General features: G+C 32.2%; 11 protein-coding genes and 10 pseudogenes across 21 annotated transcripts, besides 8 other annotated features; 11 read left to right on the top strand and 10 right to left on the bottom strand.

Moving 5' to 3' along the window:
- Positions 1–646: 646 nt before the first annotated feature.
- TVAGG3_0284530 lies at positions 647–1,446 on the top strand (annotated as a pseudogene). Its single transcript has one exon. A coding segment is annotated over exon 1 (800 nt).
- An 818-nt stretch (positions 1,447–2,264) lies between these two features.
- Positions 2,265–2,716, top strand: TVAGG3_0284520 (annotated as a pseudogene). Its single transcript has one exon. A coding segment is annotated over exon 1 (452 nt).
- Positions 2,717–2,740: 24 nt separating this feature from the next.
- TVAGG3_0284510 lies at positions 2,741–3,445 on the top strand (annotated as a pseudogene). The gene has a single exon. A coding segment is annotated over exon 1 (705 nt).
- Positions 3,446–3,480: 35 nt separating this feature from the next.
- Positions 3,481–10,920: a mobile genetic element.
- TVAGG3_0284500 (uncharacterized protein) lies at positions 4,238–4,558 on the top strand (the record flags this gene model as incomplete). Its single annotated transcript, XM_001279107.2, has 1 exon — positions 4,238–4,558. The coding sequence occupies one exon, from the start codon at positions 4,238–4,240 to the stop codon at positions 4,556–4,558; it is 321 nt and encodes a 106-aa protein (XP_001279108.1).
- TVAGG3_0284490 (keratin-associated protein family) lies at positions 5,177–5,724 on the bottom strand (the record flags this gene model as incomplete). Its single annotated transcript, XM_051228939.1, has 1 exon — positions 5,177–5,724. A coding segment is annotated over one exon (548 nt), but the record flags the coding sequence as incomplete, so codon positions are not given.
- On the bottom strand, positions 6,341–7,321 carry TVAGG3_0284480 (annotated as a pseudogene). The gene has a single exon. A coding segment is annotated over exon 1 (981 nt).
- On the bottom strand, positions 8,580–9,247 carry TVAGG3_0284470 (annotated as a pseudogene). Its single transcript has one exon. A coding segment is annotated over exon 1 (668 nt).
- TVAGG3_0284460 (uncharacterized protein) lies at positions 9,280–10,179 on the bottom strand (the record flags this gene model as incomplete). The annotated part of the gene is made up of 1 exon (XM_051228938.1): positions 9,280–10,179. The coding sequence occupies one exon, from the start codon at positions 10,177–10,179 to the stop codon at positions 9,280–9,282; it is 900 nt and encodes a 299-aa protein (XP_051098668.1).
- A 149-nt stretch (positions 10,921–11,069) lies between the features above and the next one.
- TVAGG3_0284440 (uncharacterized protein) lies at positions 11,070–11,564 on the bottom strand (the record flags this gene model as incomplete). The annotated part of the gene is made up of 1 exon (XM_051228937.1): positions 11,070–11,564. One exon carries the CDS (start codon positions 11,562–11,564, stop codon positions 11,070–11,072), a length of 495 nt encoding a protein of 164 aa, XP_051098667.1.
- A 377-nt stretch (positions 11,565–11,941) lies between these two features.
- On the bottom strand, positions 11,942–12,709 carry TVAGG3_0284430 (uncharacterized protein; the record flags this gene model as incomplete). The annotated part of the gene is made up of 1 exon (XM_051228936.1): positions 11,942–12,709. A coding segment is annotated over one exon (768 nt), but the record flags the coding sequence as incomplete, so codon positions are not given.
- Positions 12,710–13,504: 795 nt separating this feature from the next.
- Positions 13,505–13,532: a terminal%2Cinverted (terminal inverted repeat of Mariner transposon ID:TVAGG3_0284410).
- Positions 13,505–14,807: a mobile genetic element.
- TVAGG3_0284420 lies at positions 13,601–14,727 on the top strand (annotated as a pseudogene). Its single transcript has one exon. A coding segment is annotated over exon 1 (1,127 nt).
- Positions 14,780–14,807: a terminal%2Cinverted (terminal inverted repeat of Mariner transposon ID:TVAGG3_0284410).
- Positions 14,808–15,317: 510 nt separating this feature from the next.
- Positions 15,318–15,345: a terminal%2Cinverted (terminal inverted repeat of Mariner transposon ID:TVAGG3_0284390).
- Positions 15,318–16,617: a mobile genetic element.
- Positions 15,398–16,521, bottom strand: TVAGG3_0284400 (annotated as a pseudogene). The gene has a single exon. A coding segment is annotated over exon 1 (1,124 nt).
- Positions 16,590–16,617: a terminal%2Cinverted (terminal inverted repeat of Mariner transposon ID:TVAGG3_0284390).
- Positions 16,618–17,723: 1,106 nt separating this feature from the next.
- On the top strand, positions 17,724–17,957 carry TVAGG3_0284380 (serine threonine-protein phosphatase family; the record flags this gene model as incomplete). The annotated part of the gene is made up of 1 exon (XM_051228935.1): positions 17,724–17,957. The coding sequence occupies one exon, from the start codon at positions 17,724–17,726 to the stop codon at positions 17,955–17,957; it is 234 nt and encodes a 77-aa protein (XP_051098665.1).
- Positions 17,958–17,961: 4 nt separating this feature from the next.
- TVAGG3_0284370 lies at positions 17,962–18,811 on the bottom strand (annotated as a pseudogene). The gene has a single exon. A coding segment is annotated over exon 1 (850 nt).
- Positions 18,812–19,264: 453 nt separating this feature from the next.
- Positions 19,265–26,588: part of a mobile genetic element that runs on past the window's edge.
- On the top strand, positions 19,698–19,987 carry TVAGG3_0284360 (phage tail repeat-like family; the record flags this gene model as incomplete). The annotated part of the gene is made up of 1 exon (XM_051228934.1): positions 19,698–19,987. A coding segment is annotated over one exon (290 nt), but the record flags the coding sequence as incomplete, so codon positions are not given.
- On the bottom strand, positions 20,564–20,899 carry TVAGG3_0284350 (uncharacterized protein; the record flags this gene model as incomplete). The annotated part of the gene is made up of 1 exon (XM_051228933.1): positions 20,564–20,899. One exon carries the CDS (start codon positions 20,897–20,899, stop codon positions 20,564–20,566), a length of 336 nt encoding a protein of 111 aa, XP_051098663.1.
- On the bottom strand, positions 20,950–21,522 carry TVAGG3_0284340 (annotated as a pseudogene). Its single transcript has one exon. A coding segment is annotated over exon 1 (573 nt).
- TVAGG3_0284330 lies at positions 23,329–24,194 on the top strand (annotated as a pseudogene). The gene has a single exon. A coding segment is annotated over exon 1 (866 nt).
- Positions 24,617–24,972, top strand: TVAGG3_0284320 (uncharacterized protein; the record flags this gene model as incomplete). Its single annotated transcript, XM_051228932.1, has 1 exon — positions 24,617–24,972. A coding segment is annotated over one exon (356 nt), but the record flags the coding sequence as incomplete, so codon positions are not given.
- TVAGG3_0284310 (His-Me finger endonucleases family) lies at positions 25,514–26,098 on the top strand (the record flags this gene model as incomplete). The annotated part of the gene is made up of 1 exon (XM_051228931.1): positions 25,514–26,098. The coding sequence occupies one exon, from the start codon at positions 25,514–25,516 to the stop codon at positions 26,096–26,098; it is 585 nt and encodes a 194-aa protein (XP_051098661.1).
- TVAGG3_0284300 (uncharacterized protein) lies at positions 26,124–26,528 on the top strand (the record flags this gene model as incomplete). The annotated part of the gene is made up of 1 exon (XM_051228930.1): positions 26,124–26,528. A coding segment is annotated over one exon (405 nt), but the record flags the coding sequence as incomplete, so codon positions are not given.

The following is a 26,588-nucleotide window of genomic DNA, read 5'->3' as shown; positions in this document are numbered from 1 at the left end:
AGGAACCATTCACGAAAGATTCATTTTATTCAGCATTAACTCAAGAAACTATATCAGATAGTGATTATCAAATATATCTCAATGATGCTAAAAATTTTAAGAATAGATTAGAATATTTTATTCATTATTGCAATAAAGATGTTGAAATTATGATTGACCCAATCGATAAAATTATTGAAGAAACATTTGTTTATAAAATTGATATGCTTCATAATCTTTCTTTATCATCGAATGCTTCAATGATTCGTTACGCTTTAGCATATAAAGACTTTAATCCTAATGAAAAATATCCTGAGGAAGAGATAGAATCAAGTTTTGAATTAACGAAAAAGTATTGGAAATATAAAATTGAATCATATAAGAAACAAGATGAAAAAGCAGAAAGGATACTAAAAATAATGTTTCAATGGATGATTTTCAATACTATCACGATTTAATCCTTTCATCTAAATGCAAAATGTGTGGTAAAGCGTTTACATATGCTAATAAACCAACATTAGATAGAATCGATAATGAAAAACCACATACCAAAGAAAATTGTCAGTTAATGTGTTGTTATTGCAATGTCGTAAAATCAAATAAAGATGAAGATGTTCAACGTTTAAGAATCAATTTAAGAAATTATGCATTAAAAAATAATTTACCAATGACTTTAGATTCAGTTGAAGCTTATCACATTCTCCGTAATGGAATTACTGGTGGTCTATCAAATGTTCAACATAGAGTAAATCTTAAAGGAATCACGCACATTAATAAACTTTCATATATCCAGAAACTAAAACTGTATCAAATGAGGACACCACCAACATTATGACTCATTTCGTTGGTGTTGATTTTAATTCATTATATCCTTCATCATTTTCATCTAATCCTCATGATTTCATTCAATATACTGACCATAAAATGTATATGCCGGGAAGATTGAATGGTGTTATCATTTGTGATACAGCAACAAAGAAAGCAAAAGCACTGGGAATAATTAAGAAGAAAAATACTTTATTCGTGGCTGAAGTAAAGGGTCACATTGATGAAAAATACATTAATGATTACATAAACTTTTTACCGATAATAAGAAACTTAGATATTATCACAGATGAAAAAACAATTGGCAGTTTTATGTATAATTACATGAAATCAAACAATCTACCAGTTGACCAGAAACAGAGGAAATTAACTCAGTTAGCATCAACACACAACCAATATCAACCATTTTCTTCTTATTATCTTTGGTATCTAATAGACAGATTTCATTTTATCATCGATGATATTCAATCAATTTTAACATTTACGAAAAACACTTGTTTTAATGAATTTGCGAACGAATTTATGAACGAAAGACAAAAGGCTGAATTAGAAGGAAATAAAGGAAAAAGTTTATTTTGCAAGATTTCACTTAATGGATCATATGGTTACGATGCAATGAATACAAAATTACGCAAAGACTAAAATAATGAATGCACAGAAGGCACGCGTTGCATGTATGTCAAATAAGTTTAAAAACATAAGAGAAATAGGTGAGGATACATATCAAGTGATGCTTAAAGATAGATTTTATAGATGTGATACATGTTTACAAGAGGCATTCTTCACTTTAGATAATGCTAAATACTGGTATTTAGTTTTCATTTATGATTTTATGTATAAATGCATGATGTTAATCGTTTTCATTTCATTGAAGGTGATACTGATTCATCTTATTGGGCAATCGCTGGCGACCCAAATCTTCCTAACACTCAAGCATTTCAAGCAATTGTTACCGATAAACAATTTTATGATAAAAACATTTTCAAATTCGCACCTTTTGATTTCTTCTGTTTTGATGAGAAATTTAAACCTAAATTAAAGAATAAAGCTGAAGAAAAAGCACATGAGAAGAAGTTATTGGGTTTAGCAATTGAGAAACAAGGTGATAACATGGTTGCTTTATGCCCTAAGTGTTATACATCATTCAACGGTTCAATTGATGGAAGTGATTTTAAAAAGATTGCACAAAAAATGAAAGGTGTTAGTTTACGACAAAATAAACAATTAACACCTAAAAATTATTTGGATATAATAAATGATAAAGTGATATTTGATGGTCAGAATATTAATTTACAACTTAAAAACGGGTCAATGACTCGCTTAACAATCGGTAAGACTGCATTAACAGGAGCACACACTAAGGCTGTATGTTGTGAAAATGGATGTTGTATGCCATTTATTTAATACAATTTAAAAACGTAGGGGTTGAGTCATGAATTTAAAATTTTATTTTTAATAAAATGCCACAGAAGAGACAAAAGGAACCGAATAGATTTATACCAAATGGTTTTAACTTTCAGATTCCAAATAATCAACCGCAACGAATTTTTCAAATCCCACCACAGCATCAACAGCAGCAACCACCACCACCACCACAGCATCAACGGAGAAGAACATTCACCCCTGAAGAAAGAAATTTCAATAATTTGATGCGTCAACAAAATCAAGGTTTGAGATTTTATCCGGGTAGTAATGGTATACATATAAGGCATCCAAATTTAGATAGAAGATATACCGCTGAGATTCATATTTTACCTAATAATACGTTAATTTTGCTGGATTTTATGATCATCATCAGGAAATCTGGACTCCACCATTTGATACCGTTTTAGAAGGAGGAACCGTTAATGATGCGATTCAATATGTAAATAATGGTTTTGATACTATGATTCAAAGAGGTGGGCACCCTTAAAACATTTATTTTATTTTTATATAAATGGATAACGCAGATTTAGAAAATTTAATTGATGATTTAGTACTTAATCAAAATTTTCTTAATTATTATGAATTAAAATCATATCTCCAAAAACATAATAAAAATATAACGGGTGATGATATGGATTATTATTATTCGTATTATAAAAATGAAATTTTGAAATATCATGATAAAATAATTTCTGAAATTAAAGACAAAATTAAAAATAATGAATATACAAAGGGAAAAAAACAAAAGAAGAAAAAGCCGAAAACAACACCAAAAGAGAAAGTAGCAAATGTTCAACAGCTAAAGATGCAAAACGCCCAAGTCTTTCAGACCATAAATGATGCACAAGCTTTAATTTATGATTCATTAGTTAAACCATATTCAGCCCGACTTTTAAATGAAGATCAACTTTTGGAATTCATCCTTCAACATAAACTCGAAGCGGGAAAGTATATCAAACCTTTATATACAGCATATTTAAAACAAATGAATAGAATACATCCAGAATTAATGAAAGGAAAATCAACAACTAAAACTTCATCATCCAAAATCAAAGCAGATAAAATTAAACCACTGCAACACCAAAACCTCCAACGACAGTACCTCCTCCTCCTTCAGTTAATCCTTCATCATTCACTTTATTATATCCATTTCAAACATTAAAGAAGCAAAAAGATTTTAAAAAGGATTTCAAGATATTAAATAAACCAATTGACCCGAAAATTCAACCGTTAAAGGAAAAATTTAGTCGCCCTTCATTTGCACCATATCCATATTCATACGAAATCGATCATCTGGAATATTCAAAAGGAAACCTTACTTATTTATTTGCCATTAACATTAACACTAGATATTTATATTGCATTCCAGTGAAAGGGAAAACAGAACAGGAAACAAGAAGAGCTATTCAATACTTACTAGATCATGAAAGAGTAGATAATATAAGGGGTGATGGTGATAAAGGATTTCAGGCAGCTATGGCTCATTATTTCCCACAAATTAATTTTTACTTCTCATCTTCTCCATATACGTTTCATAATAAAATAGTTGATGTGGTAATGAGAACTCTTAGAGATGCGTTAGGGGTTAACGGTCGGATATACTGGGATGGAAATCATGACTCCATCATACAGCAGTTAGTATATTATTACAATAATACATGGCATAGAACTATAAACATGAAACCAGTGGAAATGAAAAATGATATTTCAAAAGAATGGGAATATATTAGAAAGCAAATGGAAAGGTTAAATGATGTTAAACGTGAACAAATTAATTCGGGGCTCATGAATTTTAAACAAGGGGATAAAGTTTTGATTCATCTCGATTATGGAAAAACTGATAAATCAATGACAAAAAGAAGACGAAGATTTGACACAATAGCTGAATTTGTTAGATATATTAACGGCAATGCATTAGTTGAAGTTGACAATAAATTAATAGAAATTCCGATTTATTTTATTACTCCATTATATTTAAATAATATTTAATTTTTTTATTTCGTAAGAAATGAGTGACAACAAAGCAGCCAAGAGTCCTGATTCAATTAAGATTCAGAGTCCAGACAATGAATATAAAAAGAAACTAAACAGAATTAAATCAAAAATATGCTATTACAAAAAGAAGCCGCAATGCGGTGGGGCTGATGCCCATAAAACTAAAGGAACTGAAAACGATAAAGAGAGGAAAGAAATAATCGAAAAATTAGAAACTTACCGTTCAATCCTTAAACTGAGTGAAGCAAAAATAAAAGAATTTAATAGAATAAATAAATTGATTGGAAGAGATGAATTTAATAAAGATGAATTTTTAAACTCAATCCAAATTTAATTTTTATTCCTCTTCGACAACGTCTCTTCGAGACGCCGAACCTTTCTGGGTTCTTCTTTCCATCATTACTGCATAACCGCATCTTCTCGGTTTTCGTGGTTTGTTGTTTTTAATTCGTTCTTGCATCATTTTTATCATTTCCTCCCTTGTTATGATTCGTGGTAAATTTTGAGCTTGTGGGGTATCCATTTATATAAAAATAAAATTTTGTTATCAGTTATTTTATCATCATTTTATTAAGTTCATCTTTAGTTAATTTGAATGGATTCGCTAATGTTCCACCTTGAGCCACAACACTTGCCCCGGCTAATTGTGAAGAACCTGGGATAAGTACTCCATGAAATGATTTCATTGGTATCATTAATTTAGAAATAGTTGGCTTAATTAATTTTGTCATTTATGATAAAAATAAAATTGCATAATTTAAATTTTTTTTTTCTCATTTTCTCATTTTCTCATCCTGTTTTGGTTTCAGCAACTTTAATTTTAACTTTGGATCAAATATTGGGTTTCCATCTTTATCTCTTCCCATAACACCATATGGTAGAATCTTCATTTATACTAAAATAAAAATTTAAATTATGCCGTTCTAAAGTTTGTGAAACAAACATTGAGCGTTCATTGAACGCGAAACCATGCATAAACGTCATATAAGGTGGCATGTAATCTGTACCTCTTCCTGTCGTTTGTGTATATCTTGAAACATTATGTGAATGTGTACCCGAACCGTTTGAAGTATATCCTTCATTCCATCTGTTTTTATTACCATACCAATATTTACCCCTGCTAGCGTCTCTATCAGACCATCCATCAGGAAATCCATTATTTCCATCAGGATATTCAAACGAATTAGTATAAGTATGACTATGCCAGCCCGAGTCTTGAGTGTTTAAATTAACATAATGACTATGAGCAGGTAAATTTTCGCCAGTAATCTTTTTACTTCCACCGGTTTGTTTTGAACTATTAGCACAGTAGAGGAAACGATCGGTTATTTGTTGCCATGTACCGAAACCGAATACATCAGCTGGATTTGTTGAATTCATTGATGTATATATTGAACCAATGGGGTAAATCATCTCAAGAATTGTATTTAATCCATTATGAATATTGAATTTATTATATAATATTGAAACTGGGTAAGAAATTAAAATTGGTCTTGTCATCAATATTAACGTATTATTTTTGAAAATTGCTTTTCTAACATCTTGAAATTTTGTGATTTCAGACCATTTCTTCCATCACTACTGATATTTACTAAATCACCACATCCTAAAGCAATGAAATACCCATCAATATAAAATAAATTAGTAAATCTATAATTTCGAGTAATTTTGGAGTGAATGAATAAACCAATTCCCAACTTGGTGTTTTCTCTGGATCCTGTGAAAAATCTTGTGATAAATAAATATGTCTGTTATAACTTACAGGATATGAATAGACCATACCACCTGAAACAAGAACACAAACATTTGAAGCATAACATAAAGCTTCAATGTCTCCATCAGCTTGAAAAATTTGTTCAAAACGACCAAATGGTATTGAATATGATCTATAAATTTTATCATTTGTAGGATAAAATACATGTTGTTAATGTAATACCACTTACTTGTATAATCAATTTCCAAATCTGATGACATCATACTAAACATATAATAATTTATCCCATCCTCACTAATGAAAATTTGATTGACTTCATAAATTAGTACCCATTTATTATTAACGCATCTAATAGGATTATTTGGATATTTAAATTTAGCATCTTGATTTAAATTACATTTGAACCATTGGATACAATCGAATGAATAACAAGGGCAAAAATCATCTCCAACCGTTATCATTCCATAAATTTACCGTTATTATATTCAACATATAAAATTCTTGGATTAATGATTGGCTTTCGTGTATCAGGATTCAAACAGATGGAGTAAATGATTCATAGTTTTTAAAATCATTTGTTTTAAAATAATAAAGCACTCCAGCTGTATAAAATAAATACGTGGTCACTCCATCGAAACATATCCATTCAAAAGAATCTATATCAAAGGTTTTATCTGATGATTTCATAAAATTTAAAAATGGTGGAGTAAAATAGACCTCTGATTGTTTTATTTCTTCATTAACAAATGATATATCAGCTTTCTTTGCTAACTCAGTATTAATAAATGAAATAACTTTTTCCTTATCTGCTTTCTTCTCTAACTCATGTTAACATATGTTTTATCTGCTTTCTTCTCTAATTCATCATTAACATAAGTTTTATCTGCTTTAAGGTCTAAACATCCTGAAACCCATTCTGTATCAGCTTTAACTTTAAAAGTCTCCAATGTCCATTCATGATACCATTCAACCTTTTCTTTAATTTCATTATCTTTTTCATCAACATAAACAAATTGCTTTCTTCATTATGTCATTTAGGAAACCTTCTATGAATTCCTCATTTAAATTAAATCTTCCAATCTTCAAAACTTTAGGAAATGCATTTAATGCGTAATATCTCTGTTCTTCTGGTGGAATTGATGTTATATCATCCGTTATTCCTTTAATTTTTGAATTCATAAATAAAATTTCTTTTATATTTGATATCACTGCACCACCTTTGCAAACGAATTCGAAATGGTCATTTTTCAATACTATCTCCAAATCTCCATATTTCAACCTTTGCGTTTGTTCTGCCGTCTTTGAATTATATGCATATGTGGCGTATGTAATGGTCTGAAGGACCTGGGCGCTTTGCGCCTTAAGTTGCTGTTGTTTAATCATTTATTACGATTTAAAAATAAATATTTAATCCGTTATCTCATCAGCTATTTTCTCTATTTGAAATTGCCATAATATTTCATTCATAAATTCTAAATCACAATCAAATAGGTCAGTTATTCTAAATTTAATATTTGATAAATCTTTTGAATGAAGAATAAATGAATTCCCGGATAATTGAAACGGATATGATAAAGAAAATGTGTTTAAGTTGATGGATAAAATGTTTTGTATTGATGGGTAAGAGTTAGGGTCTAATGTTTGATGTGAAAATCTCATTGGGGTATTAACTTTATCACATTTGATTAAAATGAAATTGGAACCAGTGTCAGAATACAAAACATCCCCAACATCTTTTTCAAAATTTAATATCCCCAACAATGAACGAAGATGAGGAGTACAAAATTTAATTTTCAGCGGAAATTTAATAAGGTTATTTATTTCATCAAGTTCAAAAAGTTTATCAGGTTTTGATTTAAAATTTTCTTCATACCATACGATAAATGATTCATTTAAATAACTTAAAATCATGTTAATATCCCATTTCGCTATCACATTATTTATATACATATCATACGTTTTTCAAGGTCTACGATCGCCGCTATGCGGCTCATGGTCATCTTTAATAAATGATATATAATCTGAAGGGTCTAAAAGAATGGGATTAAATTTACCACTCACAGAAACGAGAGTAACATTATAAATTCCGCTAACTGTTAAATTTAATTCACAGTTATTATTCGAAATAATATTGATAATTGACATTTTTTATTACGATTAAAAATATGGTAAAGCGTTATTTTCCAGTGATAAATAAAACTAGAATAAGATTACCTCAAGAATTCATAAATTCAACGAATAAGAAATTCATTCATGTTATAAATTTTAGTGTTTTCAGAAAATATGAGTCAGTGTCATATTCATCAACAGGTTATATTTCACTTCATTCAAATTTAGTTCAATCAAACCCATATAATGACCATTTCATAAGATTTTCAGATGGTATTAAAAATGTAATTGATAGATTAAAATATGAACAGATTGACAATATCGAATTTTTGGAATTTTGGTTTAAATATCCCGATGGAAAAAAGATTGAAGTTAAAGATAAAGCTGATACTATAACAAAAACAATTACAATGACCGATCCGGATAGTGGGGAACAAAAAGAAATAAAACAAACGATAGAAACTGGTGAAAGGTCAATTATTATTGATTATGATTCAAAGGATTATTATTCGATAATGTTAATGCTTGAATATTAAATAGCCTTAACAAAGAATTTTTCAAGTGATATTTTATATTCATCAACTATTTTATTATAAATATCATTATATGTTAAATGAAGTTCAGTTGTTGTTCCGTTCTTTGATATCTTAATTGTGCTAATATCCTTTATAGGATTTATTTTTGCAACTGTTCCGCAGCATGAAACCTCATCATCTATGAAAAATTGAATCTTAACGTCTGAATCTTGAACATCACAAAGAATGGCGATAATGTGAATTAATGATTCATAAGGTAAAATAATTAAACCGGATTGATCAATTAAATTTATTATTGAATCATAATTATTAATTATTATATCACGGTAAATTTTCATTAATTCAGAATTAATGTCTATTTTATATGGGTTCTCGATGTTTGATGAAAGAGGTGGGGGTATGTTGGATAAGTGGGAATTTCAACAGGTTCTTTACCGGGTTCAGATAAAATGATTGGGTCTCCATCTTCTTTATTTTGCTCCTCCTCCTTTTTCGGTAAGTCACGAGTTAATAAATTTGGTTGAGTTGCTGACCTTGTTAATTCAGGGCTAACATTAACTTTAACATTTTGAATAATTCGTGATTTATCATCATTTACGTTATAACCAACCGTAATCTCTGCTTTTGCGTTAGTGTTCTTTTGACTAGTGAAACGTCTTCTCATTTATAATCGAATAAAAAAATATATTTAAACTTTTATTTTGCTGGAAGTTTTGAATCTATTATTCCCTGTATTTGTTCTTGAAGTTGATTTTTAGCTGGTTCATTGTAATTAATAGACCTAATATATTCATTAATTGCATTCTTATAATCATCTGATTTCTCAAATTTTCTTTTATCTGATTCCTTAACTAAATCATAAGTTAAACCTCGTTGCTGATATAATGGTTTCTTAATTAAATCTTTGAATGCTTGAGATAAAGCACCTGATGCAATTCTTGCTACTATAATTGGTTGGAATTGCTGTTTAAGTTCATCTTTAACATTTGCGAAAACTGGATCGAATAAAGCAACTTTAAAGAATTTCTTAGCTGAAATTTCAGGTCTAATATTTGCATATTGACCATCAAACTGGTTAGAATATCGTGGTAATCCATCCGGTCCCTCTTCAATAGCATTTAATTCTTCATTGAAATAAGAATATGGATTATAACGGTATGAATTAATTGGACCATTTTCACCTTCTCCAATGTATTGTTTAACAGCTTTTCCATTTTCATCAAATTGCATAGGATAACGTTCATTATATGCTTTACGTTTAGGATAATCAGTTATAGTTAATTTATAACCATTTATGACTTTAATATTACCTTGACCATCAGTAACGAAAACTTCATTTATACCATCAGGTTTTCCATTTGGACCCGTAATGTCTGCTTCGTGTGCTTCCCAATTTGGACCTTGACGTTTGGCATATGCTTGAGCTTCTGGTAATGTTAAAACGTTTCTCATTTGTTTAACATCTTTTTGAAGACCAGCAACAATATGAACTAATTCTTTCATTCCATCAGGAACTTTCATAGTTCTATTATATGCACCCTTTTTGTTTGTTCCTTGTTTTAATGGAACCTGTAGAAGATTTGCTATTTCTGTCATGTTTAATTATAAATAAAAAATAAAAATTAATTATAAAAAGTTAATCAAATTTAACACCTCCTTTATTTAAATCAACTATTATTTTTCCATGTTCACCTAATTGCTGATATTGTGTGTAAAGTTCATTAATGCTCATTGGTAAATTCACTTGATAAAGCATAACGTTCAACTGTTGACGACTAAACCCACTGAAAATGAAAAGGTTGATAGATTTGATTTAATGTTTGTGCTTAATGCTTTGAAGTATTGAACAGCCATGAAGAATGAACACTGAATGTGTCGACATTGAGTTAATAACTGATTAAAATATGATTTCTCATTTGTTATTAGTTTTGATTTCACTGCATCATCTAGAAAAATGAGTGAATGCAAAAATTCTCTATCAAAATTTGAAATAGAAAGTGTTTCAAATAATTCATCCCGTTGTTTATCAATAATTTTATCCTCTAATCCTTGCTTCTTGATTGTATTATATAATTCTTTATACATTAAAAAGTTTTTTAAATAATCTTCTGCTTCTTCTTGTGATAAATAAATAATTGGAATTTTGATTAAATGCTTTAAAGATTCAAATGTATCATCTGAAGGTGAACCTGAACGGTTGATATAAATTAACACATGTGAATAGGGGGAAGTGTTAGCAATAATGATAATTTGTTTTAATATCGTTAATGTTTTACCTTTATTTTGTTTACCAATTGCTGCAGTGATTGAATTTAAGTAACATTCAGAATATGGAATTTTCATTAATTTTTCCTTAGATAGAGCATTTCTATTATCACTCAATGCTTCATTAATCATATCATCTATGTATGTATTATATACTCCTGCTAATTCTTCATAAGGAGTGATGAATTTAAATCCATTTAATCAAAAATAAATTTATAATTTTAAACATTTCTATTCATCAATATTTCATCATATGAACTTCTATACTGTGGTGGTGTACCTGTTGGATGATATTTCAAACCTTCATCCGGTGTCCATGTCCAATATGTAGTCCTAGTAAACCAAACCTGAGGAGGATTTGTCACCTTTGAACAGTAAGTGTCATTTTCACCCTGAATGATTGGATAAGCTTTCACTTGTACTGTAACTTGTGAGTTGAAAGTTTCTAATCCATCAAAGAATATACCCGCTCCATCACGTTGAACTGGAATAGTGCATAAGAATGAAGTTTGGTCTTTCCATGTTCTAGCTAATGGCGTGCCATCATCTGCATTCAGTGGTCTAGTTAATGAGTCCTCGTATTCTTCTGTGCATTCATTCACTCCATCTAAATCAGAAGCTTGAAGCATACGTGTAAAGAATATGTCGCCCACTGTGGTCATCGCTTGATCGGGGAAGTTTCTGGAATCTATAGTGACCTGAAGACCTCGAAGCATTGGATTTTCTAAAACGTTCTTTGCATTGCATTCTTCGGAAATGCTAACACAACATCTGTAACATTATGAAGAGCGTATGAGAAATCTGAGCTAATACCTTCAGGAGTGATGCAACCTCCATTTAGTGAACGAACGTCAATATGTTGAGCTGGAATCATGAATGGATCTTCCTTACTGAATAAACGTGGTATTGCTTTAACTGATTCTTCAATTAAACCGTATCCTGGTGTAATGCATTTATCCTCTAAAACTTCCATCTTTGTGCATGAAATAATAACGTCATCAACTGTTGCGTCAGCAGATGTAGCGGCTAAGCTTGTAATTAATTTGGCAGGAAGTCCGATTTGTTGGAATTTGCGATCATATTTATAAACATGATTCATAATCTTTTCATAATTTTCATCAGTTATCTTTTCATAAACGTAATTTTGTAAATCAGCAACTCTTAACGGGTCAACCTGACAAAATACTAAAGTATCCCTGAAAACATAATATTTAAGAATGATATCACCAAATGATTTAGGATAATCATCGAACGCCTGAAATGCTAACAAATCATTTACCGGAATAATCATATCAAAAGTGACATCAACTTCTTCATTTGCTTTCTTGAAAACTTCTGAAGGGTCAATATATTTACCACATACTGAGTTATCATATTTTTGAACATTATTATATAACGAATGAACAAACTTTTTAACTTTCCTTTCTGATTTTGGTTTATATGTTGCAAATGCGAAAGATTCACGGGCGCAATCCATCTGAAGATAACCGGCATCACCTCTTTCGGTTTCTACTTCTAATTGTTTAAAGCTTTGATTTGATGATTTGTAACCAACGAATAAACGCATGCATTTAAAAGCGGCATCACATGTGAAAGCTTTATTTGAAACTAGAGTTGCTTTAACTTTGCGTTTAATATATGTGTCACCTAATTGGTTCACATCATGAGCCGGATTTGTAATTCTTAAATGAGTTTGTTTATCATCAAAATATGGAGCATCAGAGTCATAGCATGAACTTTCAAGTTCTCTATAATATCTTCTACCGTCATTCTTTGCGAATATTTCATTTATCTTTTCGAATGAATGAAACACATTTCCATTAATCGGTTTAGTGTTTGGCACCAAATAGTTAGTCGTCATTTATTAATAAATAAAAAATCAAAATTAAAAGATGAAAATGAATTTTTAATTTTAATGAAATAATCAACTATGGCTGCAGGTATATTTAAGAAACTGTGGGATAGAGTAAAAAGAGGAGCGAGTAAAGTTTGGGAAACATTGAAGAAGGGGGCAAATTGGATATTTAAGAATAAAGAAGCAATTAGTGACGTTGCTGAATCAATAACCAAAAGCTGCCCCAATAAGAGAAGTTTTAAATAAAGGAGAAAAAGTTTATCAAAGACTACAACCGATACTAAGATAAAAATAATTTTAAGCCGCTAAGCAGCGAGATGATCCATAGGATCTCATATTTATTTTTCCACTATCTACCTCCTATTTTATTAAGTATTCCTTCAGCTATTCCACCAACTGCGTTACCTGCTTGTGCTCCCATCGCCGGATTACCTGCTTTAGTACCTAATACTCCACCTATGATAGTTCCTGCCGTTTTCGCTACTGGTGCCAAAAAGTTTGCAATGGGTTTAATAATCTTTTTATGAACCCAACCCGCAGCTTTCTTAATTCCATCCCATAATTTTTTAAAGAATCCTGCCGCCATTTCTGATTTAATATTAATTAAAAAAATATATTTCATCACTTATATTCTAATTTTTATTTAATGATAAATGAAACCGATTTTAAAAATAAATGAAACAGAGGAGGAAGAAATAAATGAAAGTGAAAATGTTCAACAAAAAATAAACGTTGTTAAACCAATTACTGAAATAAAAATTTTTTCATCTGTTGAAGAATTTAATGACTATTATGCTAATATAGGGTGTCCAAAGGTGCGTTTAGCACAGCGCTCTATATGAGACTATTAAAGGAGATATATGCTGATTATAAATATATAATAAAAAATATGAATATATGTATATGATGAGTATGTTGTATTTTGGCGCCATGCCGGGATATAAAATGAATTTTGAGACAAGAGGCGGTTTCGCGGGAAATTTTGGCGGGATTTTTTTCATTTTTTTAATGAATCATAAAGAAAACATCCTTGCTCTTGCAAAAAAATGCAAAGACTGTAAAAAAATCTACGAGACATTGGTAAAATGCTTCGGTATGGATGCTCCTAGCTATTCCACTGTAACGTATCATGTTAGGATGTATCACTTCATGAACAAAAAGGCGCCCATCATAAAAATTGACAAAAAATCGCCGGATCAAAGAAAAATCAAAGCAATTCTTCAAGCGCTAGATGAAGACCCAAGAGCATCACTCAGAAGGATAGAGGAGATGACAAAGATACCACGTACAACAGTCAGTTATTATCTGCACAATTATTTGAACTACAAACTAGCGTATACACGTTGGGTTCCGCACAACCTTAATTCAGTTCAAAAAAAATCTAGAGTCCAATCTTCGAAAGAGCTCCTCTCTATATTGGGTGCGTATCAATCCAAGAAGTTTCGCTTTTTAGTAACAGGGGACGAGTCTTGGTTTCAATATGCAACAGAAGCCAAAATCATGTGGATCCCGAAGGATGAAAATCCGCAAATATTCCCGAAGAAAAAATTGACACACCAATGATGATGTTGTCGGTTTTTTGGGGCGTGAATGGCATCATCGCAATTGATATTCTTCAAAAACCTAATACGATGAATGCTCAGTATCTAATTGACAATGTTCTTACTCAAATTATCAATTCTGATGAGTTTGAGAAATCCAAACAACAAAAACAAAAGTTTGCAATTCATTTTGATAATTCAAGAGTTCACAAAAGTCATAAGGTAATGAATTACTTGGTGGAAAACAATGTCAAAGTTGTTCCAAACCCAATTTATTCACCTGATATTGCACCCTCTGACTTTTATTTATTCGGCACGCTAAAAAAGAGAGCTGAAGGACGCGAATTCGCGAGTCCAGATGATCTTGAAAATTTTGTAAGAGAGCAATTTGAGCAATTTTCTCATGATGATTTAAAGCGTGTCTTTCAAGCCTGGATCGATCGCTGCGAACGCGTAATTGAATCCAATGGTGATTATATTTAAATAAACTTTATATATATGTAACTTGTTTATTTCTATTCGCAGTATTCAGGTTTGTGCTAAACACACCTTTGGACACCCTATATTATTTGTGTCTGGAATATGTTTGAGACGGTCCATATAGTTGTCGAAGTCATTGCATATAATCTTTGAGTCTGGGAATATTGTATGACATAAATGGGATATATAGAAACTTCCACCGAACAAATCTACAAATGTTAGACCATTCGGTAGTTTCTTAAGTTCTCTCAATATAATATCTTTACATCTAATCTTATTTCCAAAGAACGGTAACGGTGGTTTTGTAAAATTCATTTATATATAATAATAAAAATGTTTTTACCCGAAAAGTGATAGAAAAGTGACAAAACATGAAAACATATATAATTTGTGAAAAGTGACATAAAAAGTGACATTTTAAAAAGTGACACCATTAATATGATGTAAATAACAACAGTTTTGGTTTTGTCACCGGCTGGTCGGCTGGGGTTCGGTCCTCCTCTTGGGTCTTGGGCAAAATTTCTTATGGGCTAGAGGGCGCAACGCGCCTGGAAGCCCCACTTACCTGACCTTCTTCAAATAATTTTTTATTATAGGGTGTCCAAAGGTGTGTTTAGCACAAACCTGAATACTGCGAATAGAAATAAACAAGTTACATATATATAAAGTTTATTTAAATATAATCACCATTGGATTCAATTACGCGTTCGCAGCGATCGATCCAGGCTTGAAAGACACGCTTTAAATCATCATGAGAAAATTGCTCAAATTGCTCTCTTACAAAATTTTCAAGATCATCTGGACTCGCGAATTCGCGTCCTTCAGCTCTCTTTTTAGCGTGCCGAATAAATAAAAGTCAGAGGGTGCAATATCAGGTAATAAATTGGGTTTGGAACAACTTTGACATTGTTTTCCACCAAGTAATTCATTACCTTATGACTTTTGTGAACTCTTGAATTATCAAAATGAATTGCAAACTTTTTTTTGTTGTTTGGATTTCTCAAACTCATCAGAATTGATAATTTGAGTAAAAACATTGTCAATAGATACTGAGCATTCATCGTATTAGGTTTTTGAAGAATATCAATTGCGATGATGCCATTCACGCCCCAAAAAACCGACAACATCATCATTGGTGTGTCAATTTTTTCTTCGGGAATATTTGCGGATTTTCATCCTTCGGGATCACATGATTTTGGCTTCTGTTGCATATTGAAACCAAGACTCGTCCCCTGTTACTAAAAAGCGAAACTTCTTGGATTGATACGCACCCAATATAGAGAGGAGCTCTTTCGAAGATTGGACTCTAGATTTTTTTTGAACTGAATTAAGGTTGTGCGGAACCCAACGTGTATACGCTAGTTTGTAGTTCAAATAATTGTGCAGATAATAACTGACTGTTGTACGTGGGTATCTTTGTCATCTCCTCTATCCTTCTGAGTGATGCTCTTGGGTCTTCATCTAGCGCTTGAAAGAATTGCTTTGATTTTTCTTTGATCCGGCGATTTTTGTCAATTTTTATGATGGGCGCCTTTTTGTGTCATGAAGTGATACATCCTAACAATGATACGTTACAGTGGAATAGCTAGGAGCATCCATACCGAAGCATTTACCAATGTCTCGTAGATTTTTTTTACAGTCTTTGCTATTTTTTGCAAGAGCAAGGATGTTTTCTTTTATGATTATTAAAAAAATGAAAAAAATCCCGCCAAAATTTCCCGCGAAACCGCCTCTTGTCTCAAAATTCATTTTATATCCCGGCATGGCGCCAAAATACAACATACTCATCATATACATATATTCATATTTTTTATTATATATTTATAATCAGCATATATCTCCTTTAATAGTCTCATATAGAGCGCTGTGCTAAACGCACCTTTGGACACCCTATATATTGAAAGAGTTAAAAGAAAAGATACCTATAGGTAAGATGGAACGTATACCATTAGATAACAAAAATATTGTGAGAGAGGTTTTGAAAAAAGCAGAATATATAAACTGGGATAGTATATCTGCTAGACTATTATATAGTGGTGCTATAAGAGTTCATGACATTGAAACACTTATGTCAAAAGTTTTATATCTTAACTATACAAATGTTTCAAAAGAGGACATAGAAAATATATTGAGGGTATAGAGTTTGTGAGATGTCATTGGACAGAGTTGTATGAAAAATATAAAGACAAGGAAAATGTTTTCTTTATAGTGGAACCCGCCGTTCTATAACACATGGGATTTTCAATACCAAGTAGATGGACTTTGAGAGACTCTTTAGAAACTTTAGACGTTATACATAACCATCCATGCTTTTAACTTTACATCCGATAAAAGTGGTTTGGAAACCGTTATGAGATGGTTAGAGGACATACATAACTATGAGTTTATATATACAAGATAGAATATGAGAGAGGTCTATAAACCGGAGAAAGTGTCACAATAAAGAAATTTTATTAGTAAGTAAATGTGGTTTGAAATAGGACTACTTGTTTTAGGTTTTTTCCATTGTGTCATTTATTTATTTGACGTGGCAGAAAAGTACAGAGAATATGAAGATGAACCAATGCCTGCAAATGTTCAGCATATGTACTCGTAAGAGATATTTTTATCTAATATTAAATGGACGCACAGAACTTAGCGAATGCACAGCAACCTGGACAACCAAACCCAGAGAATATTCCAAATGAAGTTAGAATACAAACTGCAATGGCAAACTATGGTCAAGTGCCAACAGATGTACAAATGCAAACTGCCATGTCAAAATGACGCTGCGTTAGGTTTGCCACCATGGTATGCAAATATGAGATGGAAAGAGTTTTATACAAACCCTGAAGTGGGATATAAACAACTTTATGCAGATGACGCGAACACAGGAGTTGACCAGAATATGTTTTCTACCAGAGGAAAACAGAATGTATGAGCTCCAGTTAAAGAATGCTATGGAACTCAACAGGAAACGTAAGAGACTAGGCGGACATTAGATTTTTACATATAGTAAAATGGGTTTCTTCAGTAAGATAGGAAACTTCTTTCGAAATATTGGAAGAGGTATATGGAATGGAATAAAATCTGTCGGAAGAGGAGTATGGAACGGTGTCAAAAATATTGGTAAAAGAGTAGGTCAGTTTGTTGGTATTATACCTAAAGACCCTGAACCAGAAGAACAAGCTCCTGTAATACAACAGCCTGAACCTGCACCACAGTCAAGTTGGCAACCACAACCGGTATATTAAAAAGTTATATTTTTTCGTTCGATAGTAGTTGTATATGAAACTAAGTTCTAAGTAAAACGCATGGTATAATGGAATTATTCTTTTTCTTCCATCCGTAGTAAAACCATACTTGAAAGTCTGAAATACTTCCACTTGGTGGTTCGTATAACTTTGTAGGTTTTTCGTAAAAGTCATTTGCCAAGCATAAGAAAGAGTTTTGGGCGCCAGAAAATGAAGCATGAACAATAATAGCATCTGGGTCGAAAACATCTTTAAATAAATATGGTTCATCTCTTGCATATCGACTGTAGATATTTGCTAAAGGAAGTTCAACTTTCTGATTTAACATTCTTTGCAAATAATACCATGACATTGCAGTGAATTCTGTATATATTTGTTCGTCTTCTTTTGGATTGTCTTCGTAGATTTGAAATGACACTTGTGAATTTTGTTTGTCATATACAATTCTCACATAAAGTGTGCTATCGGTATTCGCATATTCATCAGCATATTTTGCATAACATGAATTTATTTTATCTTCTATATTTTTTAATGCAGTCTGTAGAGAAGATGAGAGGTCAACTTGTATTAGCTCAATTTCTTCCCACATTTTTCGTTGCCCTTCAGATGTATAATCTATATGAAACCTTACAATAAATGGAAAACTTTTATCTTCTACAGACACAAACTTTATTCTTCGAAAGCCAATAGCTTTTGTGACAGATGGGTCTCTTAACCATCTTAATGGGTAGTCAAAAACGATAGCCTTCATGCTTTACGGTATCTGTCTCAAACTTTTGACCGACATTAGTAAAAAGTTCATCTAATGGTTTAGTTGTAGCAACTCTAGAATTTTCTTTTTCTATTGGAAGCATATTTTATCTATAATAAAAATGTCAAATGAAACAGTGTCTATGAGAGAAATACAACACAACCGACAACTCATTATGCAAGCTCTAAATAAGAACACAACAAACTTTTCAAACTATTCTAAGATATCTGAGTCATTGAAAGGGGGTGACTTAAAACTGACAATAAACCCAATGACAGATGAGTTTCTATTTCAAGACAATAAGAACAATACTGTCTGTATAAATCCAACAAAAGGAACTTTAAACGAGAAACCTATAAATGAACTTCTTTTGAAAGCAGATGTTGACAACAAAGCTGACAAAGAATATGTAGACGATGCAATAGCAAAAGAAGAAGAAAGAGCTAACAATGCTTATGCAACAAAAGAACATACTCATCCTGAACTAGCAGACAAAACATATGTTGACAATAAAATGTCAAGTGAAGTGACAAGAGCTGAAAACGAATATTCTAAAAAGACTCATATACATTATATTAACCAAATACCAAGTCTTAAGGAAACATTAAGACAAAAGCAGATAAGACTCATACACATTCTATATCTGATATTACAAACTTACAAGAAACCTTAAACAGTAAAAGTGACGTTGGACATACACATACCATTGCAAATATTACAAACTTACAAGAAACCTTAAACAGGAAAAGTGACGTTGGACATACACATTCTATATCTGAAATAACAGACTTAAACGTTAGCCTTGAAAAGAAAGCAGATAAAACATATGTCAATGAAATATACCAAAGTTTGATAGGAACAAAAAAAATATTGAAACTATTGTTGGTGACTTTTCTGTCAATGAAGAAAATAAATATTTTAGATGGCAGTTGGTACAGTCCTTAAAAAATGGTATACGGTGTAAACTCATTCCGAAAAATAACAATGAAATGTATGTAAGCTATAAAAAGAATGATGGTACACAAGTTAAAGTTCCATTAGACAACAACTGCTACTTAAACTTATATGGAGACGAACAAAAGAAATATTTAAGAGTTTATGAAATGGCAGATATGACATTGCCTGACCCAGCTCCAGCACCATATTATTATGACTATGGAGATGACGACAGAACACCACATGTAGATGAACAAAAGCTAACATTATATTTAGATTATTATAGATATAAAAGATATAATGCAATAGAAAAAACGAGAATAGTATATTATTATACAGATGACAGAAATAAATATTATAGTCAAGACTTTACCTACCCTGAAAACATAAGATTATATTATAAAAAATATTCTGACACAAACCAGAAGAAACCTGAAATAGTTGCACTATATTTTAAGTTCAAAAGAGACAATCCTATAATATCTCATATATTTGATTTAATGAACCCAGTAGGTTCTATTTATACATCTATGGATGCAAGAGGTCCTCAAGTAATGTTTGGTGTTGGTGCATGGGAACAAATAGTCGACAGGTTTTTGTATTGTGCAAACTCTTCAAAGGAAACAGGTGGAAGTAAAACGATTTCAGGTGAAAATTTACCTGCATACAGTCATTACATAGATTTAAGTACATCTCAAGCAGGTTGGCATAAGCATAGATATTGGGATTGGTCAGGAATGACAAAAGGTAAAGGATATGATGTTAAAGACGACGTTAAGTTTGCTATAAATTGTTACTGGGATGACACGCAGGGAGAAGGAAACCATACACATTTCGTTTCAGGATATACGCAAACAACGGGACAAAGGAAAGAATACATGCCACCTTACATGACAGTTTACGCATGGTATAGAATTGCTTAGTCGTCATTTTCAACTTCTTTAGCATATTCGTCAGGAGTTGTCTTATATTTGTTAGGAACTGTCTTTGAAAGTATACCACCTTGAACTTTGACAAGTTTGAAACGAGGTCTGACAATAGTAGTTTTATCTTCTGCTTGCAGTGTGTACATTTTGCCATGTTTGCCTAAAACTTCATAATATTCTCTTGTATACTTTCTTCTATTTTTACGAACATGAATGTGAGTACCTGTCGAGTTCCCATTGTTGTCATAGTCAATAGTATTTTCATATGGGTCGCGTTTAGGTATTTCTATTTTTACTTTGTCACCTTTCCGAAGTTTGAAGCCCGGCATTCTTTCTTGTTTGTCTCTTTTGACTAAATTATTAAATATATAGTCTTTCTCTAAGTCGGGTTGTTTTTCATTTCTTCGGGGAGTGGTTTCCCAAACCTTTTTGTTTACGGTTATTGTAAATATTTAAAACTTGTCTCATCTTTGCCTGGGAGAAGTGTCTATACTTGTCGTCATATGACATTTCATTTGCTTCACCACCTTGTGGTTGGTTTAAGTCTCTTAACATTTTTATACATCCGTCAATGACACCAAGAGCAGAATGGTTTTGGTCGACAATGAAATATTGGTTTACATTTTTTGAACGCAGATAGTTTTTTACATCATCTGATTTGAAAGAACTTTCACAGTCAGATGTCAGTTTTGTTGGATGGTATTTGTCAACGAATATTGTCAAAGCTGCTAAGATATCTAAAATAGCTTTGGACTGTAATGGTATGGCTTCACAGTATCTTGTGTTTTGACCAACAAATATTAACCAGTATGGTGGTCCATCTTCTCTATACCTCGGAATGTTTTTCCAAGATATCCATAAACCAAGCATTTGGTGTTGAACTAAAGATTTTTATCATGAGTGCTTTCTTTGTCGCTTTAGAAACATAGGGGTCCTTGTTCGGATTCGTCATTTTTTACCCTATAAGAAATGGGTTTATTTGGCGCATTAGCAGGAGTCGCATCTAGATTTTTACCCGCAGTGGGAACAATAGCCAGAGGTGTATTTGGAGTTGGAAGGAAGATTTTTGAGTACATTAGGTATACTTAAAGAGAAAGCACAACCTATTATACAAACTGTACAGAAAGATTGGGATGTAGCACGAGATGCAACAAATCTTATTCCAAATCCTGAAACAAGAGGAAAAGTTCAAGGATGGATGGACAATGTAGGAAGACAAGCAGGAAACTATTATAACAAAGCAAATGACTACTATAACCAAGCAGGACACTATATGGACCAAGGTGAAAGATTCTTTAACAGAGGATATAACCATGCACAACAATGGGTAAGCAATAACCAACCGCAACCACCTCAAACTTGGGAAATGTAAGGTTTTTAACTAGGATGAAATGAACAATGCAGCATTGAGGCAAATGAGTTCAAGATGGATTTGTTGGCTTCCAGCATTTAAACCGATACCATATAGTCAGGCTCAGCATGTGAAACTGAATGATATTATTAAAGGAACCATCCCACCTCCACAACAACAACCAGTTGAAAACAAACCAAACTAAAATTTTTTACTGAGATGAAATGACCGAAGAAGTTGAAACGGTAGATTTGACACCACAAACAAAAAGTTCAGAACCATTGTCAAAACCTGTCAAAGAACTTACAGATGAAGAGAAAAATTCAATAATAGAAAGTGCCAGGTCTGGAAATACAAACCCTAACTATAAAGTCACTTTTCATAGAAATGGAACGGCTAGTATCTCAAAAAAGAAACAGACTCTCACAAATAAAATATTGAAGTCTGAAGGAGCTTTCGAGACAACAGATGGAAAAGTTTACTTCACTGACCAACAGTTCATTATAGAACATCTCATTGACTTAGAGTCGAAATATTCTAAACTTTACAACAAACACAAAAAGTTGAAAGGAAAACAAAAACAAATGGCATATGATATTTCTGAAGATGTTGACGACACAACTGTTCCTGCAAGTGAAGTTGTTGCATGCTAAGTTCGGTCAACGATAGAAATTGAGTGGAAATTAATCGTCGAGGAAGTACGATTATGTAAAGTAAAAAAATGTTGTGGGATTTTTAATATTATATATTATTTTATAATAAAATTTTTTTGAGTCATTTTAAGAAGCACATATAATTTTTTGAATTTAAAAATTAAAGTAGTGCCTCATAGCCTTTAGTTTCTTATTAAAAACGAGAAAACTTGTTCGAAATGATAAACAATTTCGAACAAGTTTTCTCGTTTTAAGGAGGGAATTGTTCCTTATGAGGTATACATCATAACTATATACCTCATAAGGAACAATTCCCTCTTGATATCCTAGATATTTTTGAATATATTTTTTTAATTAAAGTTCTCAAAAGTATTATCAAAAGTGATTTTTTAAAAATATCTCCAATTAATTAACTAATTAAAAGTATTATATTTTTAAAATTAAATAGTTTTTCAATTTTTTTGAAGGAATTGAGATACTTCCCACGACAATAAAATTGAGAGGTTTACATTATGACTGATCTTAGCATGCAACAAAGTAAAGTCAGAGGAACCGAAAAGTGACGAAAAACCGATAGAAGAAGAAAAACCAAAAACTGAAGATAAACCAAAACCAAAGTTTAGTTTCCAAACTAAACCAAGTCAACCTTCATTAGCTGGTATGGGTTGGCGTCAAAGACTTATGGCGGCAGGCGGTTATGTAAAGTAAAGAAAAAAATATTTTTATTATTATTATAAAAATGCCCCCATATAGAATGGACAGAAAGTCTGCTAGAATAAAAGCAGAGTTACAAAGATATGGTTGGAGAGTTTCGAAGAATTTTAAATATAGGAAGGGAAGACCCATAAAAGTCTATGACAAATTGTCTGGTCTTCGCTACGAAATGGATTTGGAAACAGCACGTGCCAATTATCCAAACAGACTAGAGAGGTTAGAAGAAGAACGTCTTATGGACATGCTTTTCGATGTTAGTGAACCTCAAGTTGAAGGACACGACGGCTTTGCCAGATTCTACTGGAAACATGACGAACAATTGCATCCTTTGAGAAGGAAAAAAGGAAAAGGTGAAGACGCACATGCTCCCATGGAAAGAACAAGATATGCATATGAAAAGTATCGTGAAGTTAGAAGTCAAATTACATCTGGTCGAACCTTTACAGTAAACTTTGACGAAGGAAAGAACAAAGAAGGCTTCATGGAGTACTTGCTGCAATTCAAGACGGAAATAAGAAAGGACACAATCTCAGATTGACCATAACAGATTTGGATGGTCACATTTACTATGCACATGGCAATGAACAAACAGCCGCAAAACTTCTTGACGCTTTCAAGACTACAAAGAGAGAACAAATGGTTGACTCCGACTCAGACATTTTGAATGCAATTGAAGGAATTGCAAGTGTCAAGTTCGAATGGTACCAACCTAACCCTCAAGCAGTCAGACAACATGCTGGATACTTCCCGTTCATAAATAAGTCTGACATTGACTTGACAAGGTATGGAATTTACAAATTCAATTGAAACAATTGTCAATGAACCTTGTATTCTTACATGTCTCAGGAACTCTGGTCTTGTTACAGATGAGAAGATGAAGTATCTTGAGTCATGTGTGAAGACAAGGTACATTCTCAGAGGTCAATTGGCAAAAATTGCACCGTTGGCAAATGTCAATATCCGAGTCAACATACCTACAGCTAAAGGTTCTTCACATGACGACTATGTTGTTGACAAAGACTTACCATGGTTGAAGATTGTAATTGTCCACAACCACTTCATGTTGAACGAAAGTCTTACAAACCCATTCTTTGGTAAAAGTAAGTGCAACATTGTCAGAGCTGTAAACATTCTTTTCGAGAAAGATTTGTTGGAATCAATTCCAGATGACAAGCTGACAGAAACTTTTGTACCAAAAGACGAAACAAAACTTTTCATTGTTAGCAAGACCAAAAGTTGTTCCAGACAAAGTTCTAGTACAAAAGAAGTACACAGTTCCACAAGGGGTTGGTATGTTCGGATACCAACCTGAACCAGAAGAACTTCCAATGAGGTTGCAAGAACTTCAAGATGCTATAAACAAACTTCCATTGAGACATCCAATTGACGTCAAATTGTATTGGAGAGCATCTGAGTTAGGTCAGAAGGTTTTATATGAAACAGGTTGCTTCGACGATGTTTATGAGATAACAGGAGAAGTTTCTCAGAAGATAAGAGACTCACTTGAATTTCCACAAACTGGACCAATTGGTTGCGACAAGTTCGACTCAGATGAAAAGATATACTATGTCGACCTTAACGCTGCATACATGAGGTTTGTCCAATATATTCCGACTGGAATTCCAAACGAAGATGGTGAGTTCCCGGGAAGGAACTATACAGTTGGAAAAGTCATACAACAACTGTATGATATTAGGAAAGCTTCAAACCCCAAAACTTGCAATGACACTCAAATTGCTTATGAATTCGACATGGGGATATTCCATTAAGAAACCTCAAGAGATGAAGAGTAAACATTATGAGAAGGTCGACAACTTTGTTGAAAGGTTTTCTCCTTTTGTTGTGAAGTACGAATTCACTCAAGGTCAAAGTGGCTTAGTAACCACATTAAAACCTATTGTCGAACATTGGTCTTACCCTCAGTTCGCAAAGGCAGTCCTTGACAACTAGAACAAATTCTTCTCCGAAGTCAAATCCAAAGTGAAGGTTTACTATGAGAACATTGACGCACTCATGACGAACGAAGAAGGCTATAACAAACTCATTGAAATGGGTTTAGTCGGTGAAAAGATGGGCTGTTTTAAGCTAGATAAGGTATTTTCCGAAGTTCATGTAATATCGAAAAGGAAATATTGGGGCATACTTGAAGACGGCACAGAAATAAAACATTGCATGAAATAAAAAATTTATTTTTAAAAAAGTGACATTTTTTTATTTTATTTGAAATGTACGCTGAGTTTGTTGGAGAAGACCGTTGGGAAACTTGTTTGTTAGATGAGAAATATGAAATTCACTGTTGTGAGTCATTTGAAGTCAGAAACAAAAAGACAAAAAGAGTTTTAAGCGAATGGGAGCGAAATGACGGATATGCTATTATGAAGATGGGTGGAAAACACTATCTTAAACATGTTGTCATTGCAACTCATTTTATACTGAATCCTAACAATTTACCTTTTGTAGACCATATAAACCATATAAGAAACGACAATAGACTTGAAAACTTACGTTGGGTCACTCGTTCTGAAAACAATAAGAACAAAGGCAAATTTGGAGATATTGTATTCGAATTTGTCGACGAACTAGAAGATGAAACAATTGAAATTACAGACTATGGCAAGCATACGTTTGAGTTTTACTACTATAGCGAAGAACAAGACTCTTTCTACTTTTATACCGGCGTAAACTATAGGAAATTACAAGTATATTTTACTAAGGCGGGCTATGCTTATGTAAACACTAGAGATACAGATGGAAAATACGTTCAAATACTTCTTAACAAATTCAAGAAGCTATATGGCATACCATTTTAAAACAATATATTTTTACATATATTAAATGCTTCAGGTTGAAAAACAAAGAACAAAAGTAGCAGATACAAAACCGTTAGACTATATCTTTACAAATGCTGGTAGGACTATTTCAGATGAAGAAATTTCATCCCGAGCATACAGGTTTGACTATCCAATTCGTTGGCTTCAAAGTCCTTCAGATGCAAAGGCAATAGGATTTAGAAGAGTTTTGTTTTCAAATAGAACTAACGCATTTATGTTCGCAGTATATTTTCATGGGCAGTATGAAGGTCCTGATGGTCTAATAGACAAATTTGACGAAATGAGAATCTTTACAGTTCGTTCAGACGAAAGTCTTGAGAAAACTCTAGATGACTTTCAAACTCAAATGAACAAATATTATTGGGAATTTCAAGAAAAATACGACTCTTTACTAAATGGAACATACTATCTGAAACTAGAATATGACAAGATGAACTCCACCGTTTCATTTCAAAAGATTGAAATTAAC

This window comes from Trichomonas vaginalis, chromosome V (assembly GCF_026262505.1).
Source record: "Trichomonas vaginalis G3 chromosome V, whole genome shotgun sequence".
NCBI classification, from domain to species: Eukaryota; Parabasalia; order Trichomonadida; family Trichomonadidae; genus Trichomonas; species Trichomonas vaginalis.
Note: the sequence above shows the minus strand (reverse complement) of the source record. Positions and strands in the feature narration are given on the sequence as shown.